The following is a 20,223-nucleotide window of genomic DNA, read 5'->3' on the forward strand; positions in this document are numbered from 1 at the left end:
CAAAATACCGAAATAATTCCAATTAAGTATTTTAGGAAGATTTTTATTAATAATTTATTAATGAGCTGCAATAAATCAGTAACGAACTTCCTTTTTGAGCAATAATGGATTCGTAATTGATGTCAATTTCCGATATTGTTTCGTGGTTTAATGCAATAGTATTGTCGGCCCTCATAGTGCGAGGACTTTCTACATGATAGCTGTTTTATTCTTTAATTCACTAGCAAAACCAAGACATGATTCCGAAGATTGATAATCACCATAAAAATCATCCGAAATAAGCCAGAATCGGATTCTGGATCTTTATATTTTCATTTTTTGGTGTTTTCAACAATTCGTTATCATGCGTGGGCTTGAACATATAGTTTAAATGAAAATATAACCCAAATATAGGTCGTAATTTTTTAATCACAGTGTAGATTTTAACATGAACAAGTCAAACACTGTTACTGCAGTAATTTAATGTGCACACGATTGTTGGGCAGTCGTCGAAAGGTTATTGATTAGTTATCATTGTTCACTTGTCTTCAACTGAAATTTTACTACCGCGTCCTAACCAGGGATAATTGAATCAAAATTATAGTTGAATTTGTTCATTTCCATGGGTTAAAAAATATTCGAAAATAAAATAAAAACAAAACGAGCAAATGAAATGAAATGAATCCCAACAAACAGTGGAGACTAATATAAACTATATCTAGAACTAAACTGAGGAGCACATCTCCGACCGGAACGGGATCAATTACGTCGTCTAATCCAGCAGCAGTCACTCACGGTGATGATGTGACCTACTCAACTGTCAAATGGTTCCCTGTTGTGTGTGCGTCTCACCCTAATTATACCATTTCTCGTGATTTCATTTATCTTCTTCTTTTCCCAATTTCCTCCGGGGTGGGTCCTCTTCCAGTGACGTAACGTGTAAACACGCAGCCCGTCTTGTTTGTTGTGACGCCGGGCGAAGAATGAACCAGAAAAAGAAATGCTACGAATCGAGTTATTCCGGTAATGACGTCTAATGGAGCTATACACACAAACCGGATTGCTCGCAATCCTACATCGAGAATGAGAGAACTAGCGCCGAGCTACAGAGGCGAGTAGCAGCAACGGGATGTGATGGCGGACGAGGCCTTATTCTATATAGCCTCCATCGTTCTGCGTGTAAAGTCCGATTACACGGGCTAGTAAACAAGCGCTTGCCTATAGCTGCTGTGCTATACACGGTCTATACTATATAGTTGACTTGCCCTTGTTCGTTTGTCGTCGTCCCATCTCAAAACTCGGAGCAAAAAAAAATTAAATAAAATAAAAGACGGAACCCGGACGGAACCAAATAGGCCACGGCCCGTTGAGCACCAGCACACGCGGAAAAAAGGCGGAGGGGGGGAATAAGAAGCTGTACTATACAGAAACTAAAAACAAACAAAAAACATGTCTCCCCCTTTTACTTTTTGTTGGGTTGTATGATTCCATCCATCTCCCTATCTGTATAATACCACGTAATGGGCCTTTCGATTGACTTCCTAGAAGCACATCCGTCTCGATGGCCAGCGCGGCCAGCAGGGCCGGCAGCTATTATGTCCAGTACACTCTGTCGTCCACTGTGTATAGTGCAGAAGACATTATAAATCTCCCCCTGTGGATCACATCCAGTAACGACTCCATGGTGGGCGCCAATCCCCAACTCTCGGCAAAGCTGAGCCCAATCCAACTCTCCATAATAGCCCAGCATCAGCTCTGTGTACGACTGCTGGGCTGTGTGTGCCTAGGCCCGGTTACAATTTGTAATTGCCCAGCTATATATACATACTACTCTTCTGGCTCTTAGACTAAGTCCATGGTGTACATACATCGAGACAGTCGACGTTTACACGTAACGTTTTGCTTGGATTAACATGGTATAGGCAAATGGGATTTCTCACAGTGTCGAAACAGCTGTACACGCACAACAAGAGACGACGCCGTTTTGACGCTGGCTTCACTCTGTATATTCAGACTCGATATATAATATTATAACACAAGGGTTGGATGTAATTAACATGGCCGATCAATATATAAGGAAACGTTTCACGCACATCAATCATCGTCGCCGCATCATACGTCAAATCGTCGCAATAATTTCAATGAGAATATCGTCGAGTCCGAGTCGGGTGGTGGAGAAATGTACAAAATATAATTTTGAAATTGTGTGTCATCGTCTTGTATTATTATGTACACAATCACGTGATATAACAAACGGATATAATAAGAGTCCAATTACACAACAGTTGAGAGAGGTGAGATAATGAAACAAACATAAAATGATGAGACTTGATTTGTCCTTTTTATTTACCTAAAAAACTAAACGAAGAATTGATCACGAATGGCCAATGTGGTGGAAGCAAGGGTGTCCTCCTCCTCCACCGTTGGCGTTGCCCAGGAGGAACGGCAGAGCGGCCGCGCTGGCCAGGTAATGCGGATTGTACATCATGGAACCGACTAGTCCGGCCGAGTATGGAGAACTCTGCTGGCCGCCTCCGTTGCCCGGCTGCTGCTGTTGCTGGCCGTAGACGGGCGAGTGCTGCTGCTGATGGCCGCCGGGTGGATTGCTGCTGCTGGGCGGCGAGTTGACGTCCAGCCCGGGATTCTGTTTCTTCCATTTGGTGCGCCGATTTTGGAACCAAATTTTCACCTGAGTTTCCGTCAGCGACAATTGCAGGGCCAAGTTGAGTCGCTCGCAGACGGACAAGTAGCGCGTCGTTTTGAATTTGTTCTCCAATGCGACGAGCTGCTCGTAAGTGAAGGCCGTTCTGGCCCGTCTCGGCTTCCCTCCTCCGCTTCCGCCTCGATCGCCTCCGTTGGCCGAGCCGGTGCAACTGCCGGCGCCGCTGTTGTGTTTGCCGTTGTTGTCCTCGGAGCAAATGGAATTGATCATGGCCATGCTGTTGTTCTTCTTCTTCTTTTTCTTCTTCTTCTTGTTCTTCTTGCCGAGTTTGTTCTTCCGGCCGGAAGATTCCATCTGTTGCTGGAGCAGCTCGGCGGCCGCCACCATCTTGTTGCCGCCGTCGCCCATGAGCAGATCGTCTCCGCCGACGTTGCCCAGTCGAATGAGGACAGCGGCCGGGTCGTTGACTTCGTCGCAATCGTCCATGTCCACTTCCGTATCTTCGTCATCGTCGTCGTCGTCATCTTCATCCTCATCGTCGTCGTCGCAATCTTCATCATCTTCCACTCCGTCGTCACAGTCGTCATCGTCCCCCGACGATCCTTTGTGACTGGTAATGGATCGGGCCCGATAGCTCCTCTCTAAAATATTCCGCGAATGGGAAAAAACAAAAGGAAAAACAGATGTTTGATTAGCATTTTGGCTGCGCTGTTGTCGGGGGGTATATAGAAATGGATTCGTCTCGGGAGGATATCCCCCGCGCGCTAAACGGAGCAACAATTCGGCAATGTGCTGTATATATATGTGCAATATGAATACGTTTAAATTAAAAATGGTCCTTTTTATTTTCCTGTTGAGATTGTCCCTTGGTGGTGTTGGCTGGCAAAGTCATCATCTATCTCCTCTCACTGCCGCTCTAAACGCTAATTTGAAACACCAGGACTCCACTTTTGCGCCCCCCTTTTTCAGCCTTTCCCTTTAACGTCTCTTGGGCGACACCTTCCCGTACAGCCCCTAAACAGTTCCTAATAACAGACAAGCGCGGCTTTGGCAGCTCTTTTTGGAAGAAGAAAACGTCGGAGAAATTATTTTTTCCCTATAGGACATCTAATACGCTCGTACATACTCTGCCAGTTATTAGGAGACGAGCAAAAAAGGGTGGGGGTGGAAAACAAGTATAGATTGACTGAACAAATTAGTACTAGTGACAACTGAAGAAGAAGGGGTTTAGTTTTTGCATGATATGGGCTAGAAGAGAAAAGAGGGAGGAGCCGGGCCGGAAGTATCTTTCTCGGACGCAACAGGAGGATGAACATGGGGAGGGGGAGGGCAAGTATCTATATACCGACTTGGATATACTTGACAGGGTTCCGCAACAACTTCCGCCTTGTATGTATATACGCACTCCGGTTATTGCCCTTTTTCTTAACTTTTGTTTTTTTGTTCTTCCACAAGAAAGGAGCAATCAAATGACTTTAGCCCCAACCTATTAATGTCCTCTGTTTTACACAATAGTCGGGAAACCGGAAACCTCCGACAGTCGAACAGCAGTTGCCTTTGTCAATATAACTGGACGACCCGATTGGAAACCAACTCTATATACGTGCATATAGCTCAAAAGGGTATCTCTTTTAATAGGGTGGCAAGACAATGTGTAGCATAACGAGCCGAGACAGCTGATGCTGCTGCACTGGACAGCAGCACGAGTGTCAGGGGGGGAATGAAATTCAAGACGCAATAAAAAACGACCACAAAAAAGGACAAAAAAGTCAAGCCCCATTCCGGTTAGACACGTGTCGAACGGGTGTCAAACAGTTCACAGTTGAAAATTACCTGATTCGAGGTCGCTGCTGCGGTCGTAGAGACTGTCCTCCGACTCGACGGATGTGCTGTGCACGTCCATGTGATGGTGGTGGACTTGATTCTGCAATTGCTGCTGGTGATGGTGCTGGAGATGCTGCTGGTGATGCAACAGATTGGCCGGATTGACGGGCAAGACCCACGGGTGATGCCCTCCTGGATGGTTGAACAGTGGATGGTGGTGATGGATGTGCTGGATCGGATGCTGGAAGATGTTGTTGTTGAGACGAGGTGGCAGTTGACTGTGCTGGTGGCCGGTGAATTTTGTCGGGTCCAAAATGTTTTCAACGCTAAACTTGAGCGACCTGTGTTGCTGCTGTTGTTGTTGTTGTTGCTGTTGGTGGTGGTGCTCTGTTCGGACTGCCGTCGGCATCGATTCCTCCTGGACGGAAGCGGCCGTGACTGCTGAGGGCGAAGGCGACACTTTGCCGATTCCGGCCACGAACGGACCACCGTCTGATTCGACATTGACTTCCATGTCTTGATTTGCTACTGGACGCTGGTGGGCGATTTTTTTGAACGACGTCTCGACGACGGGTCTGAATCGTCTCAGATCCACCGGAAGAGTTGCGTCCATCCGCAATAGCAAAAACCCGACGGACAGTCAATAAATATCAGCTCAAAAGTTAATTTGTCACTGTCGAAACTATTCAAACAATCACGGCACTTTTTAAATTTTTCTGATGGCGCGAACTTGTTTGAACTTGAAACTCTCAAACGGACGAGATCGAACACGTCTAATAAAAATCAACTGGAGGAGTTGTTTGCTCGACGGAGATTGACGAACTGAATGAAGCACCAGCCACAACTACTCGTCTCTATATCGGATGGAGAGATATCCGGTCCATGTACTACTGCACCTAGAGGAAAGATGTACAGTAATACGTAGTGCGGATGAGTGTGTATATAAATACGGACGACGTGAAACCGCCCAGCTCTCTTCGCCGGGGCAATCAAGTGGGAGAGGCCGAGAATGAGGGAGAAAAAGAGCCTCCCCTCGTCTTATACAGTCGGAGGCGATATCTCCACGGATGCTGCGCGGCTGCCTCTATGTCATCTGGATGCGGATGGCTCCTCCCACTGGGCAACATCCGATTGGCCCCGACTGATTCTCTCAATAGCTTGTTCTCTTTCGGCTCTTTCACCAGCAGTCAGCAGCAGAGTGTCGACTCTATATCGTCTCGGGTGCCCATCAGCAAGCGATGACGGCTACTTTCACTTTAGCTGATTCCCTCTCTCTCTCTCTTCCCATATAGCCTACACACACGTATTTAGCTGCGGCCGGGCAAATGGGGCTTGGAGGAGGATGCCTCCGGTGCTGTGTATATCAACTATAATTTCCGCCGCCTACCGAAAACGATCATCGCGCTTCTTATTTGATTTGTTTTTGTTCCTTTTTTTTCAAATTTTTATTTTTGTGTCGGTCGTCGTTCAAGAATTTGAAAAGAAATAAGAAAAGAGACGGCGTGGGTGGTGCCCGAGTCTAGTCTACACACACACAGAAGAGGCAGAGAGAGAAAAAGGGAGGAGATGGGAAACGATGAGAGCGGCTTTCACGGTTGAACGTTCGGCTCCCGCTTGTCCCGCGCGCATCTTCCTAGCATCAGCATTACGCGGGAGAAAATAAGCTGCGTGAGAGCCGGCCCATTGCGTTTCTATGTGCTGCTGTCATTAGCTTTTCCATCATGAGCCCTTCTATACCCGCCGCCGCCGATGTGCCCAGCATTTTCCCGGCAGCAGCAGCAGCGCAGCGGCGGCGGCGGCCGTGCCAACTGCTCGCGTGAGTCGCTCTTTTCCCTCTTGATTTAACTTGTAAATTCTCGAGCTGCTTATTTCTTTTTCTTTCATTCTCTTCTTCTTCTTTCACGTCAAATCAAGCGATTCCTATATTCGGAGCTTTTTTCAGTCTCAAATGAGTCGAGTCTAATCATCGCCGTCACGCCGTTTTGGGCCGATTCCAAACGATCTTCTCGTCCCGCCGCACAGCAGCACCCGTAAATATTAGACGCGACTAATATAGACCCGTGATGCCATCGGCGCCCGCATATTAGTATTATTATTTCGAAATGAAATCGTTGATGACACAGAATCTCTTTTACATTTAATCTGCACAAACTATCAAGTCTCCCCCTATAATGCCATTGGCCTAGTCTATTAGATTTTGGCCAATGCGGCATCAGGGGAGTAATAGGCGCCCCCACAAAATCACCGAATATGCAAATCCAATCGTGTTTTCGCATGCGGAGAATGGCAGATCTAATGGGATATCAACTCTTAATGGCGCATGTACAATTCAACTGCTGCTATAGAGATATACAGGCCCATTTCTCTTTTTCTTGTTTGTTGGCCCTGGTTCCCTCTGGGGGACCATTTTCAACACTTTTGCATCCGCCTTCTGCCCCCCTCGAATAATAAGTCGAATGGATGCATCCATCGTTTATATTTGTTCGATATGAAACTAAAAGTCAAAATAAACAGCAGCAGCGGCAGATTATTATTCAAGTTCAAATGGGAGACGAGAGGGACCCGGTCGACCGGCGTCAAACTGAGTCGAATCGGCGCGCGGAGCTGCATGGGGTGGATGCTGCATATAATCCGGCTAAACACAGGAGCGATCCATGCGTAAAGATATCTCCTTCCTCTCTTCTTATATCTCCCATTATATTTTATGGGGGGCTCCGTGATATGATTCGCGTGTCTATATCCGAATCCCATCGGCTGCGATTTACAGTTTTCCGAAATGTGAGCGACGATGATCATTCGAGTGGTCCGTCATGACTAAATAATAGAAGAGAGAAATATATTCCGGCCTGGATATTATATCCCGTGCGGTTCTGGGAGACAAAATAGGAGACAGAAGGTCCAAGTGGCCGCGCGTCTAATCATTTGATAAGAGGCCCTTTTGCAACTTGCTGGCCATATTAGAGTATATAGTTTCATGCTTTTCTCTCGGCTGCTGCTGCTGTTGTGTGTTGCCTATAAATAAATGGATCGATTTCCCTGGTCGGTTTTCATGTGTATACATCCTAAGCTGATTGAGAGGATATTATCTAGATGCGGATTTGATCGAGTCGGTGCGGATCGTGCTCGAGTGTATGCGTCGTTTCGATCCTAGCCAATATAGCCATTATCTATCAACTTATAATACGCACTGGCTATATCAGCATCATAGTATAGACGGGGAAGAACATATAGGCCTATAGTGTGTGTGTATAAATGTGTGTGTGTGTACAGAGAGGGAGGAAGGGGAAAGAAGGAAGGGGGAGCTTTGCTGGCTTCAAATGGGCGTGAAATCGTTCGAGAGAAACCGGATCAAATGCGAGACCCAGGTTTTTGCAATTAACTCCAATCACATCAGTCCTTTACACAAAGCAGCACAGAGCCCATTATTATTATAATCTCATATTAAAGTGCGTCATGCTCTTTACATCAACAATTATATAAGAAGGCGGTGCCCAGTTTTAAGCGCCCACCGAGAAGCGGATTTTTATGATGGAGAAAAATTACGCAATAGTTTCAACCATTTTGTCGTTCATCAAGGCAGAAAATGTGATGGACAAAAACTAAACGAAATGATCATTTTTTCTCACTCTCCCCATATTAGTAGCGCACATCAAAGTTAGACGTACTAAACAGCAGTTAAAAATCCCAATAATTCCTGGAAGGAAAAGTGAAAAATGGGGCATAGCACACAGGCTCTATGTATAATAACTGAGCGGTGCGCGCTAGCTGTTATATAATATATTTTCCTCGTTTCCAGTTGAGTAGTGATGGGATAGGCTCTATAAAGGACGACAAAAGACTGTGTGTTTTATATCTATATTGCTGCTGCTGCGCTGCCTCTTTCCTATATAGAGACAGAATTCCCCTTTTCTCTTATAATAAGGTGACGATGGTGTCGTCGGCGGCGCTCAAAAAATAAAAAAAGCTTTAATCCGATTGCGCTGTTATATAGACACACACACACACACGCGGAGAGTAAAGCGGCGACGGTGATATGCCGTCAGCAGCAAGGAGGGGGGAGCACAGCTATATAATATAAGAGAGAGAAAAAATTGGAATAACGAAGACTTGCAGTGGGTCGCATTCTCACGCTTTGCTCAATAGTCTGTGCCTCGATAAGACGGATCAAAAAGCGAGCATCAAAGCGCTCGAATAAGGCCATCCATCCATCCATCCATCCATCCGTCGGTGTGGGACATGCAGAATTTGCAACAGCAGCGCAAAGTGACGATCTATGTACATACTAGAGAGAGATAGAAATAAATACTAGAGATACTTTTAAAATCAGATTTATATCCGACTATGGCACTTTATGTCTATAGCCGTGATATGGACTAGATAATATTATAGATCGGCGGGAGAGGCTCTCTCATGTTTTCAACTGCTATCGTGTCATCCTCGGGTGAATATACTTGACTATTTGATTTCTTGATTTCGTCGGAGAGCATCTGATATCTATCCGGCGGGCGACGGAACTTTAGATCTAACACGAGATGACTCTTGGCTCTACTTATACATACTGCCGGATTGTCGGATTGCTGTTCATTTATTTATGAGATGTAAATGCTAATTCCCGTATTTTCCCATGGACTGCTGGCAACTCTATATGTACTTTCAGCGCGTTATATCTTACAATCAATTGCATTCGACTCCCGGCGACTTATGGAGATTGGCCATTTCCATTAGATATATATTTTGGCTTTGATGCTATAAGATCAATTGAATTCAATCCTTTTAGTCGACGAAAGAGTCTAAGAAAAAGCCGGTCGCTTTCCATCGAGCCGCGCCCAAATGGATTCAAATGGGAGTGCACAATATAATAGGCAAATGAGGCGCGAAACGCTATATAATTATTCCGCTCATTTCTATCTGTATAGGCGCTAGACAGTCATCCTCCTGACTTTGAATGATTGTTTTGTCAACTAATCCTCCTTCCCTTTATCCAAGTGATTTCCGGCTGAAAGGTCCCAATGAATCGACTTTTTCTTCTGATGCCAAATAAAAACAGAACTCCCAGTTAAAAGAAGAGTCCTTGATATCTTGATTATTCCTCGCCCCCATGTCTTTTTATTTCTGGCCGCATACGAGTGATGGGGAAGGAGCGGAGATGCGAGTGAAAGGAAGAACCGACAGAATGGGCGGAGTTGCGGATGCTGCTGAACCGCAATGGCCCGAGACCCGACGCGGTTACCCACACACAAAAGGGAAAATATAGAAAGAAGATAGAAATAAGGGAGCGCGGTGTGTGTGTGCGCTGTCGATGCGATTGTATAGAGACGGGCAGCTCCAGCAACAAACGGCGGTGGCCGGTGAGCGCGCAAAGAATAAGAGACTTAACCATATCCGATTCTCCTCTATTGACTGCCGCTGCTGTGCTGGAATTGCTCTGGATGCTGGACTTGATGGACTCTTTTCTTCTTCTTCTTCTTCTTTCACCACCGCGAAAGTCTATTTCATTCTTCGCGGGGCGCTAGCTCTCTTTCAAAGAGGCTGAAAAACGTCGATCAGGATCACTTGACTTTGGGCATTTTTCATGAGCGGCCGTTGCAAGCACATGCAGCCGTCAGCCACACCCTCTTTCTGCTGCTGGGGCTGTACAGAGGGAGGCTATATTAGAGGATCCACTTAGAACTAGTAGATAGACCCGCTATATATAATAGAGCGTTAACGGGAAAGAGAAAAAAAAAGAACCCATTTGGCTGGGCGCTGCTGTTGTGTTGTGTGTGTGCCATTTGTGGGAGTTTCCGTGTTTGTGAAAACTGTTGATGATCCTGTTTTTTTGTGGACGCCGTGTTTGTTATAGCTCCTCCGCATCTTTTGCGACAGCATCAGCGTCAATTTGTGGATGGGGGGGATTTCGCTCATATTTCATGGGAGAGAAAACGGCGGGCCGGAGCAAAGTGACTAACTCGCTCCGATTACGTTGATGACTCTCTGGTCGCTTTATGGATAGACACAAACAAGAAAAGGTTGAACGAGAGGCTAGCTCCCAGCAAAGCAGATGATGATGAGAGTCCATTATAGACCGCAGCATAAATACACAACACGGACGCGCCGTACATATAGGGAAAAGGCAGATCTGCTGGGGATGAGCTTGACGGGGCAATTAGCGGTCGCAGGGTCCTCAAAACTCCTTTTAGAACTTCAACCTTATTCCAGCCTGTATAGTGTATACAGTGGGCTGTTCCTTCTGGAAAATAAATGACTTTTGGTTTTTCCTTATAATATTCATTAGCCCCGTCCCACATGCGCTGATGACTGGCGAAGCAAACACACCAAAAGACTCTCTTTATCTCTATACGGCCAATAATAAAGAGACACGGGAGCACACAGGATCGCTGGCAGCAGTAGAGTCAATTTAAAATGAGAAGCGAAAACAAGCTGGTGAATTGTTGCCAACAAGGATCGGCAAAAGAAAGGGGCCTTGGCAGTGTGTTAGTTGTCACTTTGGTGCTGCCCCCCTATATTATTTCCAACGATGTTCTTATCCACGCCCTTGTGTATAGATAGGCGAGCCCTTTTTCAGGCTGATGGTTATTTTGTCTCTAAAGCGCCGACAAGTGTCGCCAGCAGCTCTAATGTTTCAAAGGACCTCAACTATTCCGCTTTTCATGATTCGATTTCGACTTTTTTCCCGACACCGTCCAGCCGTGGAGCGCATGTATGTACTACCTCCCCGTGAGGTTGATAGATTGGTGGGCTCTGCTGGATATTATTATAGTTGGTAACGTATAAGAAATGTATAGAGAGACGATACAAGGAGGGATCCTGTTTGACGCACGTGACCCGTGACGTCCAATGAGCCGAGCCAAACCTTCCAAGCGAAGACTCGATAGGCTGGATAGCCGAAACGTCGTGTTTTATATTTAGAAAATGAGGCGAGAGAGGGGGAGAGAGAAAGTGTGCGGTAATACATTCGGCGCAGAAGAACAACCGAAAATACAAAATAAAAGGGGAAATCCCGTTTGTGGTATATTTTATTATATAGGGTAAAACAGCGAATCCGGACACGGCCCAAGAAAATGCGAATTCCGGACAAAATAAGCGATTTTTAAAGTATTGTAAATGCGATTAAACGATAAGATTATTGCCACATCTGATAAATGAGCTTTAAACTAAGAAGAAGGATACACAATTGAGCCAAAGGGCACAAAACAATATTGAAGATTAATTGAGATATCTTTAATTGAAAATTGAAATTTTCGCTTACGGTTTAAACGGTAATTCTGAGTATTCCTTGCTAGCTGACAGCTTAACGCCGTAAGGAATATCAAATATATAAACTAGAACAATCGAATAAATAATTATATGAAAAGATAGAGCTTGAAAAGCTCTACATTATTATATAAACATTTGTCAAGATTGTGTAGAATTAAACGAAACTACAGCATAAAAAGAAAATGTTTACATTTTTCGAATGTTCGGACAGCTGATGCGAATGTCGGACAGAAAATTTTCTTAAAATTAAATTTTAGTTATTTTATTATAATTGCACATCAATCGACGTAGAATTTTGAGACAAATCGATTGATGTGCAATTTGCATACGTTTAATTGCGTAATTTTAACATTATATGCGAAAAAAGATTAAAGTGGCTGAGGATCGAACCTGGCCAGATCCAAGAATATTGTCCCTGCTTTCTTTTTTTTAATTCTATTTTTTATTCGCATGGTTTTAAAGAACGTAGGGTTTTTGTGATGATCTTCAAAATTTTATGATTTTATGTTAATAATTCACTTACATAATTGCTTCTATATCTCAAAAAGCTGTACCTTACGTCCGAAGTTTTTTTTTGTAAAATACTTAAGACTTTTTCGTTATTTTGCTTTAATTAAGTAAATATATCCCTTCATAGTGGGTATTAACCAAGAAAATTGTAAAAATAGTTAAATATTCCCCCCCAAAATCTAAATGTGCCGTTCTAATCCTGCTCCCATAAGGGACCGTGATGCAAAATCCGGACAGTCTCATCACAAGCTATAGGCCTACTCATTATTTTCTAAGAATTTTATCATAATAACGGTTGGTATGGCTCTGTGGATGAAGTCTAGCGTGATAACATTGAGGGTTGGGGTTCAAATCCCGAAAATGATGGGATTTACAAATAATTTTCATATCAGATTATCCAACGTAGAATATAGCAGGTTAATTCATAATAAACATGAGGTTTCATTTCTAAAATTTACTTTTACATATGTTTGAATTTATAAGACGATACATATCAAAAAATTTATCAGGTAGGAAGAGTTTTGAACTCTAGTTCATCGGCAACTTTAGGTACTACCATATACGGTCTTACCACTGAGCTAATTCGACTTTGAAAATTCGATCTATCTCAATGATGTTAATTAAGTCTAGTATTTACCAATAAGCTGTTATGTATGCATACAAAATGTAGAACATCATACCGATATGTAATGAAGATACAACTCACGAGTATCTTTGAGAAAATTCCTCATATGAATATTGTATTTTAATTGATTCGAACCACAGTTTCCCAGCATCGTAGTCTAAGATGCTACCTCTAAGCCATCCCATTACTTATGAAACAATAGTAAAATGGATGTTATGGTAATCTGCAGTTTCGCTGTCCGGAATTCGCATCGTGGGCTCAAATGGGGGAACAACGCCATTAATATAGTTAATAATATGAACGCTTTATTATATTTATGTAGCTCAAATTGTAGAGGGCATTATTCTGAATCTGTCTATACCAAGTTTTATTTTAAAAACATTTATTTGAAATAAGTATTAATTCTTCGATATTTCGTTAGATCCGGACATTCGCAACACGTATGTCAGGCTTAACAATAAGATTTCTCGAAAATTCTACCACCGATTTTAGTTTAGTTTTTTATTAAAGTATTCTGGGCTTATTTGCTTCAGTAAAAGTTAGGTAACCTAATGATATATAAAATATTTATAAAAAATCATTTTTCTGTTGCTTGGCAGTTTTGAACTCAAGTTAAAACTTTCAGGCAGACGAAAAATGGATTTGACAGATCAATGTTTTGATTTTTCAAATCAAAAAATCTTAATATATTTCCATTGCACCATACCTGATGCCTTAAGCAATTCGATTCAGAATTAAAAACTGAATCAAATGAAAAAATTATTTTTTGAAAATATTTCTGTCCGGAATTCGAATTTTTGTCCGGGGCATTCGCATTTTGTCCGAACATTCGCATTTCGGATTTACACACAAACGCCATAAGAAAGCTTAATAAGAAAAACGATGTCCGGATTCGCTGTTTTACCCTATATAGCGCCATATAGTATATTGTCGCTCAGGAGTTTTCCATCAGCCATTGTACATAATATAGAGTATAGCGCATATGACATTGTTGGCTGTCGATGGAGTTATCGACCTTGTTATATTTCCGTATTGAGACAACAAATTGCGTCAACGTGATATAGCATGTATAGCCGGGGCTCGTTTTTTCATGATCGCATCATTCCCCGTTGTCGCTGACTATCTACTTATCTAGAACGGCTTAAAAAGAATAGAGGAAGAAGAAGAAAAAAAAGATGGCCGGCCCCGCGCTCATTATTTCCAATGGGATCGTCTATTATTTGTTATCGACTCGTTTCCAACCAAATGTGTCCTCCTAGGAGTCCTGATGATGATGCAGGGGGCACCTCCCGCAGCGGCGGTCACAATGTACACTATAGACACCCGTGTCGATCGCTCTCTCGCCTATTGTTCTCCTGTGCCCGAGCGCACGTACGTATGTACACACACAATGCCAAGCGTTACCTGGGCGGCGTGAGCAAATTGGTCTATAGTGGGGGTTGACGTGCGTGTGTCTAAAATGTATAACTGCAGTGCACATCGCCATTATACTATCGTCGCACCGTACACTCATTAGCGGTCTGGCAGTTTTTATTTTCATTTTGTAACGTTGTAAACGGCGTATGTCGTGATTTCATAGAGAAAATCGCGGTTGGAATCAAGGGTAACTTTTGAGGGAATTTCCTTATTAACGAACTCGATTGATTTATATTGCTTGTACATTAATATGCTAACAATTATTTGTGTTTAAACGAAGGACGCAAGTCAGACACGATTATTCTCACGAACGAATATCAAGGATATGGGGATTATATTAGACGTTATTATTCCTGTGTGGTAAGGTAATATTTTGTAATTTCTTCTTCATCATACTAAAATCGGTGAAAAGTGATTAATTATCACCTTCGTGCTCTAGCTTAAATCAACTAAAGAGTCCAGATGGCTTGTGATTTTGTTCTGACAAGATCCGGCAGTATGGTATAGAAATGCACAATGTCAATGATAAAACTCGAGTAAGGATGTTTTACGTTAACCGCAGTCGGTAGCAAATCAAATCTACTGTCGCTAACTGTGGATTAAGTGATTATGATCTGAATATTAAAATACGTAATTGCCGTGTAAGAAATAACCGTGTATAAGTGAGCTCATTATTTGAAGTAAAGATTGGGAATACTGCTTTCACGATTAAATTCACGAACTTAATTATCTTTTCTTGCTTTGCTTTTCCCTCTCGTGACCCACCAATGCGCCAGTAACTATTCTAATCGGGGGTTTCTTTCAAATTGTCGTATTTTCAGTTAAAAAATGAGTAACTAATGATATCGAGTTGCAAGATGTAAATTAGTAAATTGAACTTTATTAATTACCACATGACTTGTGGTTTAATGTTTAATTTGCTTCGTTTACTCGAATACAAAGATGTTAAGAATTTATTGAAATTGGAGTTGTGTATTAACGGAATTTCTTGAGAGTTAAGTTTTATTATTCCGGAAGATACTCCAGTTTTCCATCACTATTTGTTATAATTTATTTTGATAGATAGGTCATTAAATTTGAGTTAAATACGCTATGGAATAATTCCCAAGTTTTCCCTAGCATAATAGAACTCATGAGATATTTACCACTCTTTTATCATATCTGACGTTAATGAAGAAAAATCTATGTATACATGGGCATTTAAACCCTCTTTATCAATGTGCAGAAGCGTTTTGATTAGCAAGTATGCAATATAGGCGGGAAATGTTAACGTCGTTACATCCAAAACAGACTAATAAATACGTGTGTGTCTGATATAGTTCATTATCCGAAAAAATACGTCCAACACCGTTAGATCAAATAAATAAATCAAATGTAGTTAAACATGCAAATCACGTAGGAGTAACAAGAATCACTGTGGCTTTGACCGAGTAAAGGTATTGGCGAGGAAATCATCAAGAGCTCGGCGGAGAAAAGAAAAAGTCGGCCGTTTCGACCGCGACGGAATGTTCTGCCGAGAGCCGCGATCTACAAGAACACGTCAAACGGGCAAGCGCATAGTTGCCCGCTGCTTGTTGCGAGTCGGGAAAACCAAAACAAAAAAGAGAAATTGCCTATCACATTCGTCGAGAGCGAATGGGACAACTCACCAAGGAACTCGAGAGGAATAAAAAGGAAGGAAAGAATAAGGGAGGCTCATTGTTCCGAGCTGACCGAGCGTGACACGCTGGCAACGAGGTGTATACTTCCTATTATACAGACGACACGCAAGGGGCAGACTAATACTATACACTGACTGCTTTGTGGGTGAGGGGGGGGGGTATTTTCACGGATGAGAAGAGGGTGGTGTTGCACGCGGGCCTCTTTTTTTTGGTGTGTTCCACCTTGCGACTTGTATAGAGATGGCCCTCCTCACTTTCACGAACGCTATGCGCACTTGATGAATGGTCCCTTTTTCTCCTTTTGGTATATGTTGTTTGCCACTTTGTTTCTGCCGTTTGGCCTTTAAATTAGTCTTTCTTCTGGCGTATTATATTAGTCTTCTTTTCTTCTTTCCTGCCCCGATTCATAATTTACTACACTCCGACTCGAGCGTCTTCTTCTTCTTCCCCATGTGGAGATGAGACCCGAGAGCGTCGTCTTATTAATTCTTCACTCTTGTTAGTGTTAGACCGACGCCGGTTGCTGTGGTGTCACTACTAGAATACAACACATAGCTGAGCTTCGAACTTTACAATGGAGCTTTTTGTTACATGGCGTCGAGAGCGCTGCTATATGTGCCGGGCTGACTGCATATATAACGTCTTGTTTCGGGTTTGTCCTCTCCGCTCTCGTCTGCTGTGTGTGTATACCCCCCTACTGTCCCGCGTCCCCCGCCTTGATGAATGACCTAACGACTTCTCGTTCGTCGTCGTCTCCATCTCTTTTGTCGTCCGGGTTGTGCTGCTGTAGAGCCGGAGCCTTTCCCTCTATGCAACATGCCCCGTAACAGACGGTGCGCTATATGTGCTCTATATGGCCCATCCCATCGAGAGTCTTGTTCTCTCTAAAACTGTTTCTTCACTGTCATTTATTTGCGTTTTAACGACTGGCACTCGACCAATTCTCTTATTTAAACTGACGATCCTCAGAAAAGGGGAAGGAGAGGCAACGGGCGTCGACACATTTCCGGAATGATTGTGCGAGGCCAACAGGGGCAATAGGAACGACGGAAGAAAAAAACCACGAAAAACCACGACTGATGCATTTGCCGTAAACTTTATACAGCGTAGCACATTTCTGTATTAATAAAGGTAGGCCTACTACAATGGAAAGGATCTTACCTACCGTTTGGATTTAATTGATTCATTAGATGAACAATAATTGGCTGTCTTAGGTGATTGATTTCATTGAGAAATATTCGTTGGAAACCTATTTTCGCTTATAGCGCCAGCGCCACCTCTATTATCGTGTACTGCGTGATCGAGTAAATGAACATTGATAGCATTACAATAAATAATTTAAAAAATCAACTTAGAGTAGTCGAGATATCTTGATATAACAACTGTCCAAGATTTATTACGGGTCACTATACAATTTAACTTAAGACAGATCCTAAATTTACATTGCGGAACGATTTCCGTCATATATTTAGAGTATTTTCACTAGCCGTGGGATTATTTTGAACGATGGATAGAAGATGGCAGCTTCCTTCCTTCCTTCCTTCCTTCCTTGCTATTGCCCATCACATGAAAAGCTGAAATTTATATTGTTTTTCAGCCATGGTGCAAGGTGCTAGTGATCATATTAATACAAAGTTTAACCAAGACTTTATATACAGTCACTATCCTCAGTAACAGATGATAATGGAGCCGTTAAAACGATGACGCAGGATGTCATTAAACATATTCAAGAGGCGATTAGAACAATTATTTAGATAGTTCAATCACTGATTAAAATAGCTCATCAAAATAGTATGATAGTAAAATAGTATGATGGAATCAAATTTATTTATTTATTTTTTAATTGTACAATCATGACCTATTTTGTTGGGAGATTAATTTAATAGATTTCTAATTAAAATTAAACTTCGCATAGCGCCGCTTCTTTTATGATGTGTTGCTGCGGAATTGAGCCAATGAACAGTGATCGCAGTGCAATGGGTAACTTAGAAATTCAACTTGGAGTTGGTGAGATTGCGCGAAACAAATCATTTGAAAGATCGAAATGTGAGCGTTCACACTATATATCTTAAAACAGATGCGAAGTTTATACTCTGGTACGATTTCCAGGCCGTAATCACATGTGCAACTTTCAACCTGAAGCTCACCGGTTCTGTTACTTTTGAATCGTCAGGGTGCCCGCTTACGATTAACAGTCCGTGACCCCTAAATCAAGTGCACAGACAAGCCAATCTACTTGAACGTAATAATAAAACATAAAATTTAATACATTAATCATACTAGCCACAAATAGTAGCGACGCCGTTTTAAAATTACCTCAAGAAGCAATAAAACGCAATCGAGGTGGACAGGCACAATTATTTTTTACAGTAAAATTAGTGACTGAAAAAGCTCACAATATATTATTGTAAAGTCTATGCCTAGTGTCTTTATATAGCAGATTCTGACAGACACACGAATAACGCGGCAGAGCAGTGATGATTCATTTTTCTTCTCCACCCAAATAAAGTGAGTGTCCCAGCACAATATCTGCTTAGACATCATCCACTTTAACATCAGAAATGACAAAACCCAGTCTCAAAGTAATTTTTCGCATCTATATAATAAATGACATCAGCTGAGGCATTGGCTGTAATCTAACACATTTATGTATTATCTAAGGTATGTATAATGAATATACCTGTCGTTTGAATCGATTCATTAGGTGAACAATAATTGCCTACCAAACGTGATGATATTATTTTGAATCATGATTTAAATTAAAAGTTTAGCTTATCACCGCTTTTTTTACAACATATGGCGTGATTGAGCACATGAACAGTGTTTGTATTACATTAATACATTTCGTAAATCTACTTGACATAGTCGAGATTGCTTGATGCGGGAAATAACAGGGGGTTTTTACAGTTTTCCACACTATAAATCTTAGAAAGGGTTAAGAGTTAATATTTTGGATCATATTCAGAGTAATTTGGGCAAAATTCGATCCAAGATAGATTCAGGTCTTCTCAATAGATTTCATTTTTACGAATTGACAAAAATCTTGACGAATTACACTGACTTGCCAGATGATTATAGAAAAAAGGAAATTTCTTAATTTATTTCTTTACTGTTCTCAATTACAGATAGTGATGCTCACCTTCAAATTAGACTGCAAGAAGCATGAAACACACTCAAGGTGAAGATAGGTTCAGTGATTTATATAGTGTAATAAGTTACTTAAATAGCTCATAAGAAATTATATTCTCATACCTGTCATATTGAATGTACGATTCATTCATGTTTAAACCGCTTTTAACTTTTATCGATTTTGCTATTTGGATTTAGGAAAGGGGTCAATTTTCTGGGGGTGGGGCAATCGAGGAATCGATTATTTCTTTTTTGGGGGGAGATGGGTCAATCATCACGCAACATATTGCGTAATTGAGCACATGAACAGTGTTCGTATTATATTAATTAATATAGTAAACATACTTGGCATAATCGACATTGTTCGATATGGTTAACAGCAGAGGTTCATAATGGTTGCCCACGCTACAAGTCTTAGAAAAAATTTAATGTTTATATTCTGGAACCAAATCCAGTCAAGTTAAGTAATTCACTGGCTTATTTGTGAGCAAGAATTTGATAATCACGAAAGTGATCGATGCTCTGCTAATCAGATCCTTTCCTTCATCAGATCTTGCGAAATCCAATTAACTAGCCTGTCAATTGAAAAGTAAGGAAACAACAACTAATAAATATGGGAACCATACTTAGTCACAGATAGCGTGGTTACCTTCACATTAGATATCAAGAAACAATGAAAAACATGTAAGGCAGAGATAGAATCAGTGATTCATACTATATTAAAAGTGACGCAAATAGCTCATAAAAAATAATAATGTCTACTTATTGTCTGAATTGAATTTACGATTCATTTGTGATTAAACTGCTTTTAACTTTTATCGTTATTGCAGTTTGGACTTAGGGAAGGGGTCAATTTTCTGGGGTGGGGTGGGGAGGGGGGTGGTGCAGTCGAGGAATCGATCATTTATTTTTTTTGGGGGGGAGAGGGGTTTTACCGGCGGGGAATTATATACCAAACAGAAATGTTATTATTTTCAACTAAATCTTATTTCCTCAACTTATTCGGTTATCGTTTTAAGCAGTTTTGGGATTTTGAGGGGGGAGTTTAATTTTTTATCATTTTTTATTTCTATCGATATCGCTTAATTAATCGCATACTGATTAATAAGAAGAAAACTGAAAATTTGACAAGTGTCGTGATGTCGTCTGCTAACTGCTTT

General features: G+C 41.8%; 1 protein-coding gene across 1 annotated transcript; it reads right to left on the minus strand.

Annotated features, from left to right (window-relative positions):
• Positions 1-1,969: 1,969 nt before the first annotated feature.
• Positions 1,970-5,475, minus strand: LOC124192586 (homeobox protein slou-like). Its single transcript, XM_046585966.1, has 2 exons — positions 4,475-5,475; positions 1,970-3,282 (listed from the first exon to the last, which is right to left on the minus strand). The coding sequence occupies exons 1-2, from the start codon at positions 5,076-5,078 to the stop codon at positions 2,354-2,356; spliced, it is 1,533 nt and encodes a 510-aa protein (XP_046441922.1). The 5' UTR covers positions 5,079-5,475; the 3' UTR covers positions 1,970-2,353.
• Between the last annotated feature and the right edge of the window lie 14,748 nt (positions 5,476-20,223).

The sequence above is a fragment of the Daphnia pulex genome, chromosome 4 (genome assembly GCF_021134715.1).
Source record: "Daphnia pulex isolate KAP4 chromosome 4, ASM2113471v1".
Lineage (NCBI taxonomy): Eukaryota > Metazoa > Arthropoda > Branchiopoda > Diplostraca > Daphniidae > Daphnia > Daphnia pulex.